Source organism: Ctenopharyngodon idella, chromosome 21 (assembly GCF_019924925.1).
Source record: "Ctenopharyngodon idella isolate HZGC_01 chromosome 21, HZGC01, whole genome shotgun sequence".
Taxonomy (NCBI): Eukaryota; Metazoa; Chordata; class Actinopteri; order Cypriniformes; family Xenocyprididae; genus Ctenopharyngodon; species Ctenopharyngodon idella.
In genome coordinates, this window is record NC_067240.1 from 14,747,772 (window position 1) to 14,765,996 (window position 18,225).

At 37.1% G+C, this 18,225-nt stretch overlaps 1 protein-coding gene across 11 annotated transcripts in view; it reads right to left on the minus strand.

The window, feature by feature from the left end:
• Window positions 1-17,523, minus strand: part of ncam1a (neural cell adhesion molecule 1a) — a 255,652-nt gene extending 238,129 nt beyond the window's left edge. The window contains exon 1 of one of the 11 annotated variants that reach the window (XM_051876836.1): window positions 17,236-17,523. In XM_051876836.1, coding sequence (XP_051732796.1) covers window positions 17,236-17,287 — 52 coding nt within the window. In that variant the 5' untranslated portion in view covers window positions 17,288-17,523. The remainder of the gene's footprint in view (window positions 1-17,235) is intronic. The other 10 variants (XM_051876831.1, XM_051876832.1, XM_051876834.1 and 7 more) reach the window with 10 other exon arrangements.
• Window positions 17,524-18,225: the final 702 nt, after the last annotated feature.

Genomic DNA, 18,225 nt, shown 5'->3' on the forward strand with positions numbered 1-18,225 from the left:
CTGTGTCCGAAATCGCTCCCTGTACCCTTTAAATAAGGCACTATTTGAGGGGACAGCCATTTGTAGTGGTGTCCGAAACCATAGTGGACGTTATCGAGTACACTCATTCAATCTTACAATGCAACGCAATAACGAGTGTACAACCGGTGCACGCTCAACGGCTAGAGAATGCACTGTTAAGCCCAAAGTACGCACACCGCAGGTCATACATGCACATTTAATTTTCTTTTGCAGTAATTAGTTTATCCACAAGGTGCCAACCATGCCCAGGGGGCGTCAATTCACAAGGTAGTCGAAGAAATACTGCATAAACAGACCAGAGCTGAACGCATGCAAGTTACAGTGACAATGGAGGCCTAGATGAGAGATTGTGCGAAGAGATTCAAAAATACACCCTCAGTTGTACAATTCTAGCATGAAAGAATACAAAGATATTTTACATGGGTAACTCGTGGTGAGAGATTGCTCAAAATGCGTTGAACACCCGTGTATGCGTACAAATCAAATGAAGTATGTTTTGCAAAGCTGTGCGTTCGACTGTGCTCGTACGCTAGCGCGTAAAAAAACGAAAAGTATACATGGGCTTGAGAGTCGCACGTCAAATGAATTCCCACGTCTGACCAGAAGATGGCTCCAGCAGGTGAATCATCCATCCACCATTTTCCAACCCCCTGCGACTACAGCGTAATAACTTACGGGTTTAAATTTCTTTTTAATTGATTATTAAATTGTTTAATTAAGGTTTATACATAGTTTCCATGACAGAGTTCAAGATAAATCTTTTCATCTTACTACTGGAGCTGCCAGTTTGCTAAGTTTCAAATGATTATTAAACGGCAAGGCAAACACAAACTATGTAAAATCTGCATCCCTTCCAACACAGTCCAGGTCTTTAGAAGCAAGTTGAAGATAAACTCAATGAAATGGTGGACTTCCAAATACAGGTTTGGGCACCGCTGGATTAAATAATGGAGATATATGAAAAATAGTCCCATCAGCACATCTCCAATATGGTGGACAATCTGTAAAAACAAAACCATAATAATAATAACAATTGTAAATAAGTCATTTTGTAGAAAACATCTTTTTTTTTCACCTTAGTGATCGGTCTCTTCAAAATCCAATATCAAGATTCCTAGAAAACTTCACAATGCATTTCAAATGAGCCCAAGAACAATGCACTGAGGAAAGTGAACTTTTCTTCTGGTGGAGTCTTCTCAGTGATGAAACAGTAATGTGAGTGTTCAAACACAGCTGCATCCATATCCTGAGCCCTTGGTCCCTCTCTCACCCGCCCCTGGACATTTGCCTTTTATCTGCATACCCTCCATTACAAAGAAATGCACAGCTGTCTATCACTCTGTTGCCCAGAAACCTAATACCTACACAGACGCTTTTCAATCTCTCAGTAGATGGGCAGTTCTGACCATGAGGTCATCTGGTCTGTGTACAAGACAGATTTCTCAGACACACTGCAGCCAGACGGCCAAATCAACAATTTTGTTAGTGGCTAAATTTCATTTGGCACCTTAAAGGGCTTATGGATGAAATGCTGTAATGAATAATAGAATAATGATGATCATATCATGAATCACACTGAAACCTAATACAAAACAGGCTCTCCAGCTGGGTGATATAGATATCAGTATCAGTATATACAAAGTCCCTTTAAGACAAGTCATTTCACTCGGCAGCCATCTCTGAAACGCCTCTCGGGTATGCAAGTGCAGCTCCTATCTCTTTGAATGGGGAAACATCAAATTCCCAAAGCTGTTTGCAAAGCCTTCGATTAAGTTTCATAATTGAAATCACCAATGAAATCTGACAACTGTCTCATAAATTTGGTTTCTAAACGCTCGAATCATGACAAAAAAACTGTATTTTTCAGACTGGCTCAAGCTAATGTTTATGCGCAGTCCTAAGTGTGTGTCTCTATAGGAAGTGCGCATCTGACTGTTTCTATAGGAACCGGAGATTCTAACGGCCGCTGCAGTAACACGATGACTTTACCAATCGGCGACTGGCTCTTATTTTGAAGGCGGGACTTATTCCGCCATATTGCATGTTGCACTTTCTCCCATTCAAAACAATACGAGTGACGTATCTTATGTTATTCTATAGTCTTTGGTCATATTTTTTAATATAGCACATTTAAAAAACAATTTATATATATATATAGTGCCGCTTGAAAGTTTGTGAACCCCTTGCAGAATCTGTGAAAATGTGAAAAACTTTAACAAAATAAGAGAGATCATACAAAATGCATGTCATTTTTTATTTAGTATTGTCCTGAGTAGGATATTTTACATAAAAGATGTTTATATGTAATTCACAAGACAAAAAAATAGCTGAATTTATTAAAATGACCCTGTTCAAAAGTTTGTGAACCATTAATTCTTAATACTGTGTGTGGTTACCTGGATGATCTACGACTGTTTTTTTGTTTTGTGATGGTTGTTCATGAGTCCCTTGTTTGTTCCTTGTTAAACTGCCCAATAAAATCCTCCAGGTCCTGCAGATTCTTCAGTTTTCAAGCATTTTTTTGCATATTTGAACCCTTTCCAGCAGTGACTGTATTTTGAGATCCATCTTTTCACACTGAGGACGACTGAGGGACTCAAACACAACTATTAAAAAAGGTTCAAACATTCACTGATGCTCCAGAAGGAAACACGATGCATTAAAAGCCGGGGGGGAAAAACTTTTTTAATTCGAAGATCAAGGTAAATTGTACTTAATCTGTCTTCTGGGAAACATGTAAGTATCTTCTGTTGCTTCCGAAGGGCAGTACTAAATGAAAACAAAATAAGAAAAATTTGGACTTCAAAAGTTTTCACCTCCCAGCTCTTAATGTTTGAGTCCCTCAGTCGTCCTCAGTGTGAAAAGATGGATCTCAAAATCATACAGTCACTGCTGGAAAGGGTTCAAATATGCAAAAGATGCTGGAAAACTGAAGAATCTGCAGGACGTGGAGGATTTTTCTGAAGAACAGAGCTCAGTTTACCTGCTCAGGACAAACAAGGGACTCATGAACAACCATCACAAAACAAAAAAACAGTCATAAATCATCCAGGTAACCACACAGTATTAATAACTTTTGAACAGGGTTATTTTAATAAATTCAGCTTTTTTTTTGTCTTGTGAATTATATGTAAACATCTTTTATGTAAAATATCTTACTCAGGACAGTACTAAATAAAAAAAAAAAAAATAAAAAAAAACATGCATTTTGTATGATCTTGTATGATCAAACTTATCAACACTGTTTTTGTCAAGATGAGGACGGATCACAAAACAAATCTAATAAAACACTCTTTAGGAAATGTATGGCATTAAAATCCTCACAATATTCATAATGTTGTTTGTTATTTAAAAAAATCATTGTGAATATATTTCCTACTCTCCAATTCTTGTAATACCAGTTGTTCCCTTAGAGGCTGCAGAATATTTGATAGCATTAATCAGTCACGCACTACGGCTGACTGCCTTGGTCAGTGTTTTATGCGTTCTCAATTAAGCTGCAGTAACAAAACTCACCCAAACCTCTAACATCGCTGTCAAAAAGTCACTTCTCCAAATTACTTGCATTCTATCTTATTGAATCGGTCTTTGCTTGTCCCCATAATCTCACTGCCTCCCCAAATCTGTCTCCAGAGAAGAACAAAAGACATTAAACATTTATTTCAGCTTAAAAAGAGTGCTTGTTTGTTGGGTTTAAAACAAACTAATTACTGCAGGAACTGTGTCCGCCTCCTGACTATATTTGTGTATATCAGACACGGTTTTCAAGTCGCTGTTGGACATCACCGAGGTGCATAAGCACGTTAGAAAGGGAACTAATTAAGGCTTTTCCACATCTTGGGCAAAAATACTGTCTGGAGACTGTCTTTCCCAATAACAGTAATGAGACGGTGAGATCTAGGGAGCCATGAGGAGCCTTCATTCTCACAAAAGCCAGGGTGAAGCTGTGTACTCGGTCCTCTGGAAGAGTAGACATGCTCTGTTCTGACGGCGAGGTCTGTGTTTTCCATGCCTCTCCTCTTTGTTTCCCTGGCTGCTCGCTGTGATGCTCATTAGGATCCATAAACAATAGGAGCAGCTCTTCTAATGAGAGGCCGTCAAAACTGCCTGCCCATGGGAAGCCGGCCATGCCGCATCTGCCGCCACACCCGACAAACGTTGGATTCTCACCGGCTATGGCGGGTGTGATGAACCCAGCGGAAGCTCTTTGAGAAACTCACTTCGCTTACTTCCTAAAGATGCTATAATTTTTCTATGATGTTTACTGTTCATTCTGGTTGTAATTTGCAGTTCTAATAGAATAAATAAGGAAGGTTTCATGGCTTCTGGATGTGGAGATTGTGTAAAACAGAGATTACAGCCGTCTCAAACCAAGCTAGGGTTTCAGTGATAGGGCAGTGATAATTGTTGCACATCTAAGAGACAAAACAGAGATGCTTTCTTTAGACTATTTCATATTACAATAATTGTAGCAGGTAAGGCAACTAAAAGTGGAAAAAAATATTTGGGTCATGAAAGAAATAGTTTTACCCAAAATTAAAAATATTTAACAAGAACAACTAAATAAATAAACAAACAAATAGTTTATTTTATTTACAAACTGTTATTATTTACTCACAAATGGAACAATATGAGAGTAAATAATCACAGTTTTGTAAATAAAATAAACTCTTTATTTATTCATCCATTTATATTCTGTCACTATTTACTCACCAAACAATTTTGATGATTTTTTTTAATACAAAAGCAACATGAGAGTGAGTAAATAATCACAGTTTTGTAAATAAAATAAACTATTTATTTAGTTAGTTAGTTATTGTCACTATTTACTCAACAAATATTTTTAATTTTTTTTGTTTGTTTGTTTTTTCATTTTGTTTATTTTTTGGAGGAATACAAAAGGCACAGAGTATTCCTCCAAAAAAAAAAAAAAAAAAATCATAAAAAATTTAGGTGAGTAAATAGTGACAGAAAATAAATAAATAAATAGTTTATTTTATTTTATTTACAAAACTAATTATTTACTCACTCAATATCATCAACAAAATTTGGTAAGTAAATAGTGACTGAATATTATAAATAAATAAATAAATAGTTCATTTTATTTTATTTATAAAACTGTCATTATTACCTCATTCTCATGTTGTTCCTTTTGCATTCCACCAAAAAAATACATTTAAAAAAAAATCAAAAAAAGTTTGGTGAGTAAATAATGACAGAATAGTAGTTTTTGTTTGAACTATTCCTTTCGAATTCTGTCTGTATGGTGATACACCAGGTGCAGAAGTGAAAAAATTTGAATGGGCAATACATTTCAGACCAGAGCACCTGTTTGACGGCCTTGTTTATGCACCATGGGAAGGTTAAAACGAATGTTGCTCTGTGCCTTCCTCTCAACAGCATGCTTCAGAGATGAGGTGAATAGCACTAAACTCACAGTTGTTACTCTACTGACACGACTCTACATTGCAGCCACTCCACACCATCTGTCCCAGCCAGAGACAGACAAACAAATGAGGAGGCCCCCTAGCTACAAAGATCAACAATCACCTCCTTCAGCCTTTTCAGCAATCTGCTGCACATCCATTGATGTTGCACTAAATGGTTTTCAATCGTCATAGATTTTCCCCACCTGGACCAAGTTTAAAAATAATCTGCTCAATACACTCTAAGACCACCTGCCTTCTGTGCTGTCAAACTAAGATAGGACACATCTTTTATAGCTGAAAAGTAGTTTTTAAAGTACAGTATATTTTTTAAATATCACGTTAGTCCTGAAGTAAGGACCTACTGGCATCTGACATTTCAGACTGAAATGTAAAAAAAACAAAATAGAAAAATGCAATTTTAAAAGTCAGAAATGGTTAGAGGACATATGTTCTTACCTTATGCCTATCCAAAATAAATAAATAATATATAATTTTCAAACCAGAAACGCTGCTCAGAGTGGTGCGAGTAGAACTGGAGGGGTTACATTGGTGCCGTGACCCGGATGAGGGAGTAAATAACAACAGAATTTTCATTTTTGAGTGAACTATCCCTTTTAAAAAATAGAGTGAAAGAAATCCTAGACCCTATTTCTGGCTCCTTAAGAATGCTGGCTTCAGAAGAGGTATGCATTGCTGCCAGAACTGAGAACATATATCGGTTATCTCTGGCTTCTCTTTCCTTTGTTCTTAAAACCTAAACAGATGTTCAAACCCAGGAGTTTGCGCCAGTGATCTTACAGATGCCCCTTCAGCTACTGTAACCCACAGGATACATGCAAGAATGTAAACCCTTGTTATGAAAACATCTTTTCAGAATACATAATCCACAGTAATGTTTCCATACACAGCGAAGGTAATTTCATACATCCATGATCAAGGGGAGTAAGAAAAATGACCGTGTTGAGAAAGCAGACACTCTTTTTCTTTTTTGCTTAAACCTTTAACCTTTGTTGCTCAGAGCACTACGATCCAGCCGAGTCAAAGGAAGAGAAGACTATTTTTGTTCTTTATCACCTAAAACCTCTAAACTCCTTGGAAAAGACAGTGACTTTTACAGGAGTTAGTCTCTCAGCAGGCCCCATTCCTGCATCCTATCAAAACAAGAAGACAGGATGAAAGGATGGATGAATAAATCACCTTGCTTGTTTTTAGCCCAAGGCCAAGATTAATAGGGTAAATATTATGGATGTATGGCAGCACGCATCAAGACTATCCCTCAGTGGCCTTGTAATCAAAGAAACAAACTATCGACCACTTTTTTTTTTCAAAAACAGCAACTACTGTTAGATTGAACTTGCCTCTTTCACTAACACTGAATCCTATACATTTTATATTGATGGGGAGTAACTGACTAAAAAGCAGCAAAGCAAATACATTTTTTAGTAGTATAACAATAACTCAGTTACTTCAAAGAAAAAAAGCAGCAGTTTTGCCAGTAACAAAATACTTTTTCAACAACTAATGTGAAACACTGCACATTTAATTAGTCACTGCTCTATCAAAAGCAAATACAGTCAATAAAAACTCTTTTGAATGGTCCTCTCTCACTTCATGTCACGTTGGAAAGCCCAATTCATTGCAATTCATTGATTTGTTCAGAAATGAACTGGTTTAATACATGAATCACAGATTAATTTGAGCCCATAATGTAGCTAATGTATACTAAATACTACTTTCATCACTATATTTATGATTTAGTTCAATAAATCAAAGTTTTTATTTATATATTAAATATACATTTAAATGGATCACATTATAGGATTTATTTTGTGGCCTAATGGTTAGATAGTCAAACCCGAAGGTTGTGGGTTCATGGGTCTCAGTACCAGCTTGCACGAACAGCGCTCTCTTCCACTCATCACCCACAACTGAGGTGCCCTTGTGCAAGGCTGCCCACTGCTCCGGGTGTGTGTTCAATATTTACTGCTGTGTATGTGCACTTGGATGGGTGAAATGCAGAGCACAAATTACGAGTATGGGACACCATACTTGGCCACATGCCACATGTCACAATATTTTGGTATGCACATATAATGCTGGACTGCTGTGCAAGGATTCAAAGTCTGTGATTTGTTTACTGGACCAGTTCATGTCTAAAAGAATTTAAATATTGCCTTCTATATACTGAGCTACTTTTTTATATATTAACAATTAGTATAGTTATCTACTTTTCTAAAAGGGTGGCTTGACTGCAGTGTAACTATTTTAAATAAAGGCAGCGGCTATTTGCACTAAGTGAAAATAACATTTTCTTAGTGATAGATGCTATTTACACTAAGTGCAAATAGCTGTAGATGCTATTTACACTAAGTCAAAATAGCAATAAAAATATTATATTTAAACTAAGTGAAAATAGCAATATATTCTATTTAAACGAAGGGTCCGTTTACACAACACCTTTTTCAATTGAAAACGATAAACTTTTTATGCGTTTTGGCCATTCATTTACATAACAATGGCGTTTTGGTGGCCTGAAAACGCAAACTTTTGAAAACGGGTTTCAAAGTGCAAGTTTTTGAAAACAGTCTCCATGTAATCAACAAAAACGTGAATCTATGAAAACGATGACGTCATGCACATGCGCATTACATGTTCAGTCTATAGTGTTTCATTGCCATCTAATGGCCTGCCAGCAGAATACAGCGCTTTTAGTCATTTTAACGAATTCATATAAATGTAGATCATTTTGGCAATGGTGAAGGGAAAAACTTCTCCATTTTAACCATATCGTTGTCGTGTAAACGTACCCTAAGTGAAAATAGTAATATATTCTGTTTACACTAAGTGACAATAGCAGCATTTTCTTAGCGATATGCTATTTACACTAGGTGAAAACTGCGATAGATTCTATTTACACCATTTAAAAGTATCAGTTCTTTGCAATAAGAGTAAATAGTAATTCGATATTATCTATACTTTATATTGGCAGATACTATTTGCACCTCAATATTTTTGTACATTAACAGGATGCAATAATATCACAGAAGAGTGTAAATGATTATATTTATTAAAATTATTAAATAGATGCTGCCTTATTGGGAGAGTAAAAACCTTCCCTACACCTTCCCCTAACCCTACCCAATAAACACTTTTAATATTACTAAACACTCGTTAGGCAGTTTATTTCCACTTTTAGAACATTATTTTCATTTTTATCGCGTTAAAAGCCAGGTCTGCGAGCCTTACTTGCTACTACTGCGCCACTGAAGATGTTGAATTTGGAGCGTCTTTTTTAAAACTTGAGTGGCCCTACTAGACATTGGTGAGAGGAGCTAGTGTAAATACCATTTGCCAACAAAGGACGCTATTTGCACTTAGTGTAAATAGACACTCAGTTTAAATAATGTGTAGCTTATAGTTTGGCGAACTACAGTTTCAAAGCAGCTTCCTCAAAAATGGTATTGAAGCAGGAACACTTTGGTCTGGCTGTGATTCAGGTGAAAGGAAAGATGGATGATGAGAACAACGAAAGCACAGGAAAAGCAATCAAAGGTGAGAAGGCAATCACAGTGGCGACATCAGACTCTCCATATTCAACTGAATTGCCTACTATGGGAGCAATTGATTATGTCAACAGCCACATGGCTTTGTGCTGAGAAACTGTTGGCGGGAAATGAATTACCACACACTGGAACCACTCTGAATGCCCCAAGTCTCTTTCTACGATTTCATACAAGTAGCAAATAAAATGTCAAGGCCATGTATTACTACATTTGCAACCTGGGAATAGATTTATGGATACAAACATGCAAATCAAAGCTTTGAGAATTCAGTCAAAGCACAGAGGTTTTCAAAACAGCTGAGAGAACACAGATTCATCCCCCCTCGAGAAAACTGGCATGCTACATGGGCAACAATGCAATGGATCAAGCTTGCCAATAAACTGACCACAACTCTCAAAAAAGCATCTTGGCGGAAAGTATTCGTGCTTGAAATATGGTACTTTCTTGCAACATGCCCAGGAGACCAGAATGCTCTTTTCCATGTGGATTCATCAGTTATGCCATCACATTTACTGTGTTGATGCCTATGAGAGAAAAGATGTGGATGCATGTAGTTTAGAGCTCAGTTAGTAATGAGAGCGGTTGCAGTAGTACTACAATGCCATATGCATTTGCAATGAATGGTGGTCTGTGAATAAAGCACACGCCTGAAGGCTGTAAAATCTCTGCAGTTTAAATTAGAATCAGGTTTGTCTGATCTGATTACATCAGCACGCCTGTGGCAGAATCAGATGTAATACTGCGTTTGATAAGCAGTGGGAGACATACAAGCAGCCTTGTCCAACCTAAAGCACTCAACCAGACAAGAAACACAGTGAGATGATATTTTTAGATTTCAATTGAAAATTAAGAATGAAATGTGCTAAAAATATTCATATCAAAATGCTTTATTTGGACTTCAAGCCATAATTCTAATTTAAAGCTACTGTCTTTGTATTTGTTCTTGTACTTTGGTCCTCCAACCCCCCTGCACTCACTCTTTTGTCTCTTCTGAGGTTATTATTCTTCAAATTTAGGCCAGTGCTTGCAGGGTTTACAGAATGTTCTTTTTGAACATGAACTCACAGGCTCCCAACTAAAAGGACCATGGGTCTTCCACAGGCAAGCAATTCATTATTAACATCAGTTAAATGTTGTGATTTAGAAACATCTTTGAGTCATAACTCCCACTAAGAACACTTAAAGAGTTCCATTTAGCAGTAGCAAAGTAGCAGTTTTGTTTCGAATTAGTGGTTCGGAGCGTGTATCAAACTGCCAAAGTCACGTGATTTCAGTAAACGAGGCTTTGTTACGTCATAAGTGTTTTGAAATTTCAATGGTTCACCACTGGGGGGCGTGACTTTGGCAGTTTGATACACGCTCCAAACCACTGATTCGAAACAAAAGATTCATAAAGCTTCGAAGCTTCATGAAGCAGTGTTTTGAAATCGCCCATCACTAGATATTGTTGAATAAAGTCGTTATTTTGTTTTTTTGGCACACAAAAAGTATTCTCGTCGCTTCATAACATTAAGGTTGGACCACTGTAGTCACATGAACTGTTTTAAATATGTTTTTAGCAGCTTTCTGGGCATCTGAAAGTGTTAATTATCTTGTTGTCAATGGAGGCCTCACTGAGCCATCGGATTTGATCAAAAATATCTTAATTTGTGTTCCGAAGATGAACGAAGGTCTTACGAGTGTGGAACAACATGAGGGTGAGTAATGACAGAAATGACAGTAATGACAGTAAATGACAGAATTTTTTTCATTTTTGGGTGAACTAACCCTTTAAATATTGTAATGCCAACTCTACACTGGAAGCGAGCACTACGTCATAATATTCTCTTGCATTGTAATCAAAATACTACCGTTCAAAAGTTTGGGGTTGGTTATTACAATTTAAAATAACTTTTTCTATTTGAATATATTTTGAAATGCAATTTGTTCCTGTTATGGCAAAGCTGAATTTTCAGCAGCCAATACCCCAGTCTTCAGTGTCACATGATCCTTCAGAAATCATTCTAATAATTTGATTTGGTGCTCAAGAAACATTTCTTAATATTATAATGTTAAAAACAGTTGTGCTACTTAATATTTTTGTGGAAACCGTGGTTTCAAGATTCTTTAATGAAAATCTTTTGTAACATCATGGCTGCATCCGAAAACCTAGGGACTTGTTGCCTTGCTGCCCTATCAGTCAATGACTTGTAAGGCAGTGTTTGAGCATGAAGGCACCTCACGAAACTGATTTCAGACAGACTTCTGAGGCAACGTAACGGTTTAATGATCTACAGCAAAATAGCGCGAGCTTTGGTGAGAACTAAACAAATATTTAATTACTACAATAGTAATTTCTCGCTAGAAATGACATCAAAAGTGGAAAATATTGGTCAAAAACGTACATTTACACACAAACTGACCAGCAAACGCAACTTTCGGACACCATCTTTATTTTTCTAGCTCAACTGTCACAGAATGGAAAGCACAGGATTGTGGGATATCAAAGGCAGTAAAGGATACATCTATGCTGCCTTCAAAAATCGATCAGATGAAGGTATCTCAGGAGACAGGAAGTGAAGCTAACATGGTATTCAGACGTGCCTTGATGCCTTCCTGCCTTGAAATGTGTCCTCCGAAGGCAGCATTTTCCAGTTTTCGGACGCAGCCCATGAATGTATTTACTGTCACTTTTGTTCAGTTGAATGTGTCCTTGTTGAATAAAAGCCATCATTTCTTACCGAGTAGTAACTTTTGAACATGGACTGAAAAGTGACATCACATACTAAAAGTCTGTTTCATTTCATTTAATGTCAAGGTTTTGACTGTATTCAATGTGCTGGTTCTTTTCACTGTGCTCACATGTTCTATACAGTACTACATCTGACCGCACCACGGTACCATGTTTTCATTTGCTTCTGCATCATCACATCATTACACAAGCGCTTTTAGCTAACACAGCCGTTCTAGCAAAAGAAATAAATTGTAGAAACATAATATGATCATATTATGCCACATTTAGGTAATGTTTTGAGCTGCTAACAGCTTAAATCAAATGGGTTCCATCACATATCACCTTTTGAAGCTTTGCTTTTTGCATTAATTTGGTATAACAAAATTAGAACAAAACTTTTACCTCATCTCATTGTGACATTCACTAAAGTGGTTGACTCTGAATAGATAAAGCTGTGAAAATAGTCCTATAATTATTCCTTTTACCGCAAATAGAGGGAAACCATAACCTTGTGAAAGTGCTTTGAGCTGCTCTTGTTTGAACACAGTGTGGTGAGGAACTCAAAGTATGCGCAGACTTTGTTTTTGGTGGTTTTAACCGGAAATCTACTCCAAATTCCTTGAAGTGGGGTACAATGAAGCTGAATCTTGGATATGAATGTCTCTGGACTGCAACATCTGAATGTTATTACCATTACAAAAGCCTACAGAATAGCTAGACCAATGTTTAAAGTTCAGCAAAACGCATGATTTGTATTATATTACAAATCATTTTTACAAGACTAAAACTCTAGAAATCAAAAATAATGCATCATGCAGAAGAACCAACAGTGGTGCATTCAAATACAGTAGTCTATATTATAACCCAGTCACCTTTCGATGATGTCATGGCCATTGCTACGCATTACATCATAACAGATGAGTCATTCAATGGGATTAAGGGACTTTCAAGCTGCACCTTAAAGGTGAAGAGTGTAATTTCTGCGCCCCTGGAGACACCAAACCGTACTGCAATCTGCTTGTTTGAGCCAAGGAAGTCTATAATACTTGGAGAAAGCCATACATTAGCATTCTCATTCATCTCAATGGCAGTTTCCCAGCTAGCACAGGCTCCCCTGGATGTATGTGTTTTGAAATCTGTCATCTTTGCTCATGAGCACTGGCTGAGCACTTTAGTTATGTATTTAATAATAATAAATAAAAAAAAAATCAAATTGTAAATTCTACCATGTTTCAACAACGCAAAAATCTAGATCAATGTGCATTTAAATGTACTTATTGATTCATCCAATGGAGTGAGTTTTGGGCATGTATTTGTTTGTGAAATAGCAGATGGGCAGAGTGTTTGTAAGTTGTGTGAAAACAGTAATTATTTTTACAATTCTGTTGGGTGCCATTAGCGGTACAGAAACGACACACTTCCACAAGTCAACAAGAGCAAGCAAGGTAGAAAGGAAGAGAGGCAAAGAGTTGTGTTTCTGGTTTAAATGTGGGGGGTGTAAGACAATGTTTACACTCCTCAAAGTTGCCTCTCAGCCCGCGACTTTAGGAGGCCCTTCTACTTGAATTAGGAGAAATCCTTTCAGAGATGGGCTGCAGGGATCAGGGGGTGGCTTTTCAGTATGACAAAACCAAACCCATTTCCCTCCCTTTTTTTTTTTTCTTTTTTTTCCCTCCAACACTCTACAGGACGCCTTCGGAGCTTACACAATGCAAATCAGTCTGAGCCCCTTTCATAGAGTGATTAATATGCATAGACAGCCCATCTTTATCAAACAGCACAAAATGGAAAACAACTGGAGAACATTTGGGGTGATTGGATTTCAGTCAGCTTTCGCAAAATAAAATTAATACATTTTACAATAAGAAGTCACAGTGTGAACAGTACAGAATGAAAGCATTAAATGTTTTTTTATCTGAAGAAACATCCAGAGATCCTACAGCGTGGGGGCAAATCGCTTTACCAGATCACGATTCCTTTCAGCTCTGATTTGACGCTTATGTTTTCATTGGCCTTAGTCTTAGTAAAGCAATACCACTATAAAACTCACCCTGTAATGCCCATACAGAAGGACTCTGAATCTTTTTTTCTGAGAGGAGAGGTTCAGAGGTGGACCACTTACCCACAGAGATAAAATATCTAGTCAGTTTTAATGAGACTTTTAAGAGTAGTGATAAATTAATTCTATTATAACAAATCATCATTCAGCAGGCATACATTCTCTGGGAAATATTTAAATAAAAAATGTAGAGTCTATCATTCATGTGCAATAAAGAAGACATGTCCATGAATTGAAATCAGTTTATTTAATTATGGCATGCATGTGACCCACAATATAAATGTGACCTTGGACCACAAAACCAGTCATAAGGATCAAACGTTTGGTCAATTGTACTATTTATAAATAATCTGAAAGCTGTATAAATAAGCTTTCCATTGATGTATGGTTTGTTAGGATAGGACAATATTTGGTCGAGATACCACTATTTGAAAATCTGGAATCTGAGGGTACAAAAAAAAAATCAAAATAATGAGAAAATCACCTTTAAATTTGTCCAAATGAAGTCCTTAGCAACGCATATACACTCACAAAAATACATTTTTGATATAATTATGGTAGGAAATGTACAAAATATCTTCATTGAACATGATCTTTACTTAATATCCTAATGATTTTTGACATAAAAGAAAATGGTTCTATGACTGGTTTTGTGGTATATCTCTAAAACATTTTCAGCTGGTTAAATTTAGAAATGAAAGTTCACCTGCTACCTTAAAAATGTGAGTTAACTCAACTAAACATAAGTTAACTCAACTTGAAGATAACCTTTGTTTTAACTTACAAATAGCCAAGACAATGCATTACTTTAAGTTTAAATTTTTAACTTAAAGTAATGCGTTGTCTTGACTATTTTTGAGTTTTTATAAGTTGAGTTAACTCACATTTTTAAGGCAGCAGGTGAACTTTCATTTCTAAGTTTAACCAGCTGAAAATGTTTCATATATATTGTTTGTTTTTTCCCCCTTCTTCTCTTTAACTGTAACTCAGCCAAAAGATGGAAAGTGGAGAGCGGAGTCATTTTAATCTCTCCCAGTACTTTCATACTAGCTTTGAACTCGCCACAGAAGGAGGATTTCCAGATGTTCACCATCTTGCAATTGTTTCTTTATTTTCCTTCAAGTGTTAACTAATCTTCTACTTTGCCTTTCCTTTTGAGGTCACGGACATGTACAATATTTAAAGCTCACCAAACTTCATTTCTTTCTTTTTAAAGTACTTCAGAGGCTGATGTTTAAGACTCCCTATTTGGCTCTTTAGACTTTTAATATGTTGAAGCACAGCCTGAAGAAACAGTTTTTTTTGTGATGTCGGCATATGGGTATTTATCTTTATTCAGCACACACAAACAGCTCTCTGTCAACATCAACATGTCAGCACCATACAGAAGTATGTTCCTCTACACTACAACAATCACTTACTGATATAAAGATAAGGAGTGGCGGAGAGGGAGAGAAAAAGAATATGACAGATGCAGGTGTTCAGTACTGTTACACCTCAAAACAGCATTGCTTAAACCCACACATGCGCCCAACACTATAACTGTACTGTAAATAAAAGTAAAACACTAGACATTAATGATAAATTCATAAACTCGATCATTCTTAAATTAGGACACAGGTTTAGAAAAGGAGAGTACCACCATGTACAGACTCACAGAACTGAACTTTTTAACATCCTGCCCTAATTACACACAAATTAAGGACACTTTCCATAACTGGCCAAACACACTAAGACACACTAGTCCCACAGCTGCTAGGAGGAACCTCAAACCTGCTGCGAGGTTTGTGAAGTCCTGCCACTACAAAAGGGCAACCAGTGGGACAGGACCACCGACTGTAAAATAACATCCTCCCTGTGCATCATGCATACAATCATAACACTAACGGATATCACTGTACAACCCCATTCCACTTCACCATGCACTTGACAAAATATATAATGGACTCACATTGTACATTCTATTATAGTTATAAATGTTGCAAAATCTGTATTCCATATCTAAATGTTGTTGTGACTACAAATGTGATTTGTTCTAATGAAATGTCTGTAAACACCTGAGCAAATAGTATGAGATAAATGACTGCTGCATTGTTATTTATTGCGATTGTATTGCATCTTTAAATGCTGTGTATATGTGTGCAAATATGTATGTGCATTATGTCAATCCTTTGGCAATGTAAAGCTTCTGTTTTGAAAAGAGAGAGAGAAGGAGGGGGTGGGGGGTTGGGGGAGGAGGGAAGGGGGAGGGGGGTGTCAGAATATAATTCATTCCCGCCCAAGCCTTAGTGTCTGATTGGCTGGAAATGATCATCCATGCATTCAAATCATTTACAGAATAATCAAATGAAACATTTTGGAACGGTTCCATTTATCTTTCTTATTTATGTATGCACTCATAAATTATACTTTCACTTGGTTTTCTAATTGGTTGTCTGGCCTGCTTATAAACAGCCTGGATATTCATTATACATGCATGAGAAGTGTAACTACAGGCTTTAAAGGGACAGTTCACCTATTTACTCACCCTTATGTTATTACAAACCCGTTTAGGCTACTTACTTTATGCAGCAGGATACAAAAGGAGATGTTAGGCAAAATGTTAGGAACTGACAGCTTTAGTCACCGTTCACTTACATTGCATCTTTTTCCATACAATAAGACTGAATAGTGACTGAGTCTGTGACTCTGCCTCACGTCTCCTTATGGTTTCATTGAAGAAAGTAAGTCAGGCAGGTTTGGAACAACTTGAGGGTGAATCAGTAACACTATTTTCAGTTTTTTTATTGAACTATTACTCTAATAAACACAGGGATAAACTCATCCAAGGGTAACGCAGAGATGTTCACGCCGCTCAAGTCAACACGAGCGCTCTCAGCTGCGCATCAGCACCACCGCGACCATCCCAAATATGAACATAGGGATGAAAACACAAACACACATTAAAAACACCGAAAAATCAACTTTGGCCGGTTATTGTGACGGCGTAGATGGTGATATGTTTACACAACACACCAGCTGGTTGTTTTTTCTGTCTCCCAACACAAATCTCAAAGGAGCCGATGCGCAGTAATGTCCACACAACCATACAAACAACACAATTTCGCGCACTTAGAATGTCAAGAATAGCCTCTTAAAAGTACTATTCTTTTTACACAGAGATGCGAGACTTCATACCCCACGTAACTGGCGCCAGTTTGGCAACGTGTACCAGTTTGGCAGGGATGATAATAACAGAGTTTTTTTTTTTTTTTTTTTAAACGGATATAGCTAGATATAAACCGAGGCAGTTTCACCACTGAATGAACCAGCGCGAACTACATCGCATCCTCATCCTTACGCGCACTATATCTGTTCATGTGCTGTAGAGACAACGTACCAGGACAGCGGGGAAAACAAGGATGCGAAAGGATACAGTCTAACAGTGCAACTGATACAAGTGCATCTTACCTGCATAACCAAAGAAAAGCAATGTCCAAATGAGATCCCTTATCTGAAGCATTGCAATCTCTTCCAAAGGTAGGCTCCGTGTAGAATAGATAGGGAGAGTTGGTTCAGTAATTATCTAAATGACTACGATGCTTTGTCCCTATTTCAGGTTGCTGTGATATCATGAATTGGTCCTCAGCCGTTGACACAGAATGCGCTCCGAGCAGCACAGAGAATGAGTGACAAGAGCCGCAGCACGCAATACACGAATTCATCCGCCGGCGCGAGAGTATATTGAGTGCGCTGGATACACGGGCATAAAATAGTGCGCGAACTTCATTCAGTGTGGTGCCGCTGCAAATCACAAACAGCAGATGGTGCGCTCGGAAAATCTCGTCATGGACTGCCGGGGTTATTTGGATTAGGAATTCTAATAAACTTGACAATGGTTACCGGTATTCAAAGGCGGGCTTTGTTTCGTCTCGCCAGAGTCATATAACGAGTATAAAGCCGATCTGTGGTGCTGTATGGCAGTACTATTTTTAACCACAGTACTTTCACCTATTAAGCGTCCTTTAAGCAACTGCAAGAAGAAAAAAAAGAAACATACTTCGCTTTTAAAATGGATTTAATTAACACTACTTCATTTTTGTTTTAAAAATAATAATAGAAATCCGTTTTTAGCTCCCTGGTAGAATATAGGCTACAAAATGAAAGTTTAACAAATTGTCTGCAGGTGCTTTTAAACAGGTGCTTAAACTTTATAAAATGCTGATTGTGAAAATACTGTATACAGATGATTCACCAAAAAGTTAAGAAAGAAAATTGTCATCATTTACTCATTCTCATGTAGTTAGCCATATGACTTTCTTTCTTTCTTTCTTTCTTTCTTTTTTTCTGTGAAACATATAAGAAAATATTTAGAAGAAAAAAAAATCTAAATAGTCTGGGCAGTAGAATCTTAAAGGGTTAGTTCACCCAAAAATGAAATTTCAAAAATGGTATATCCTC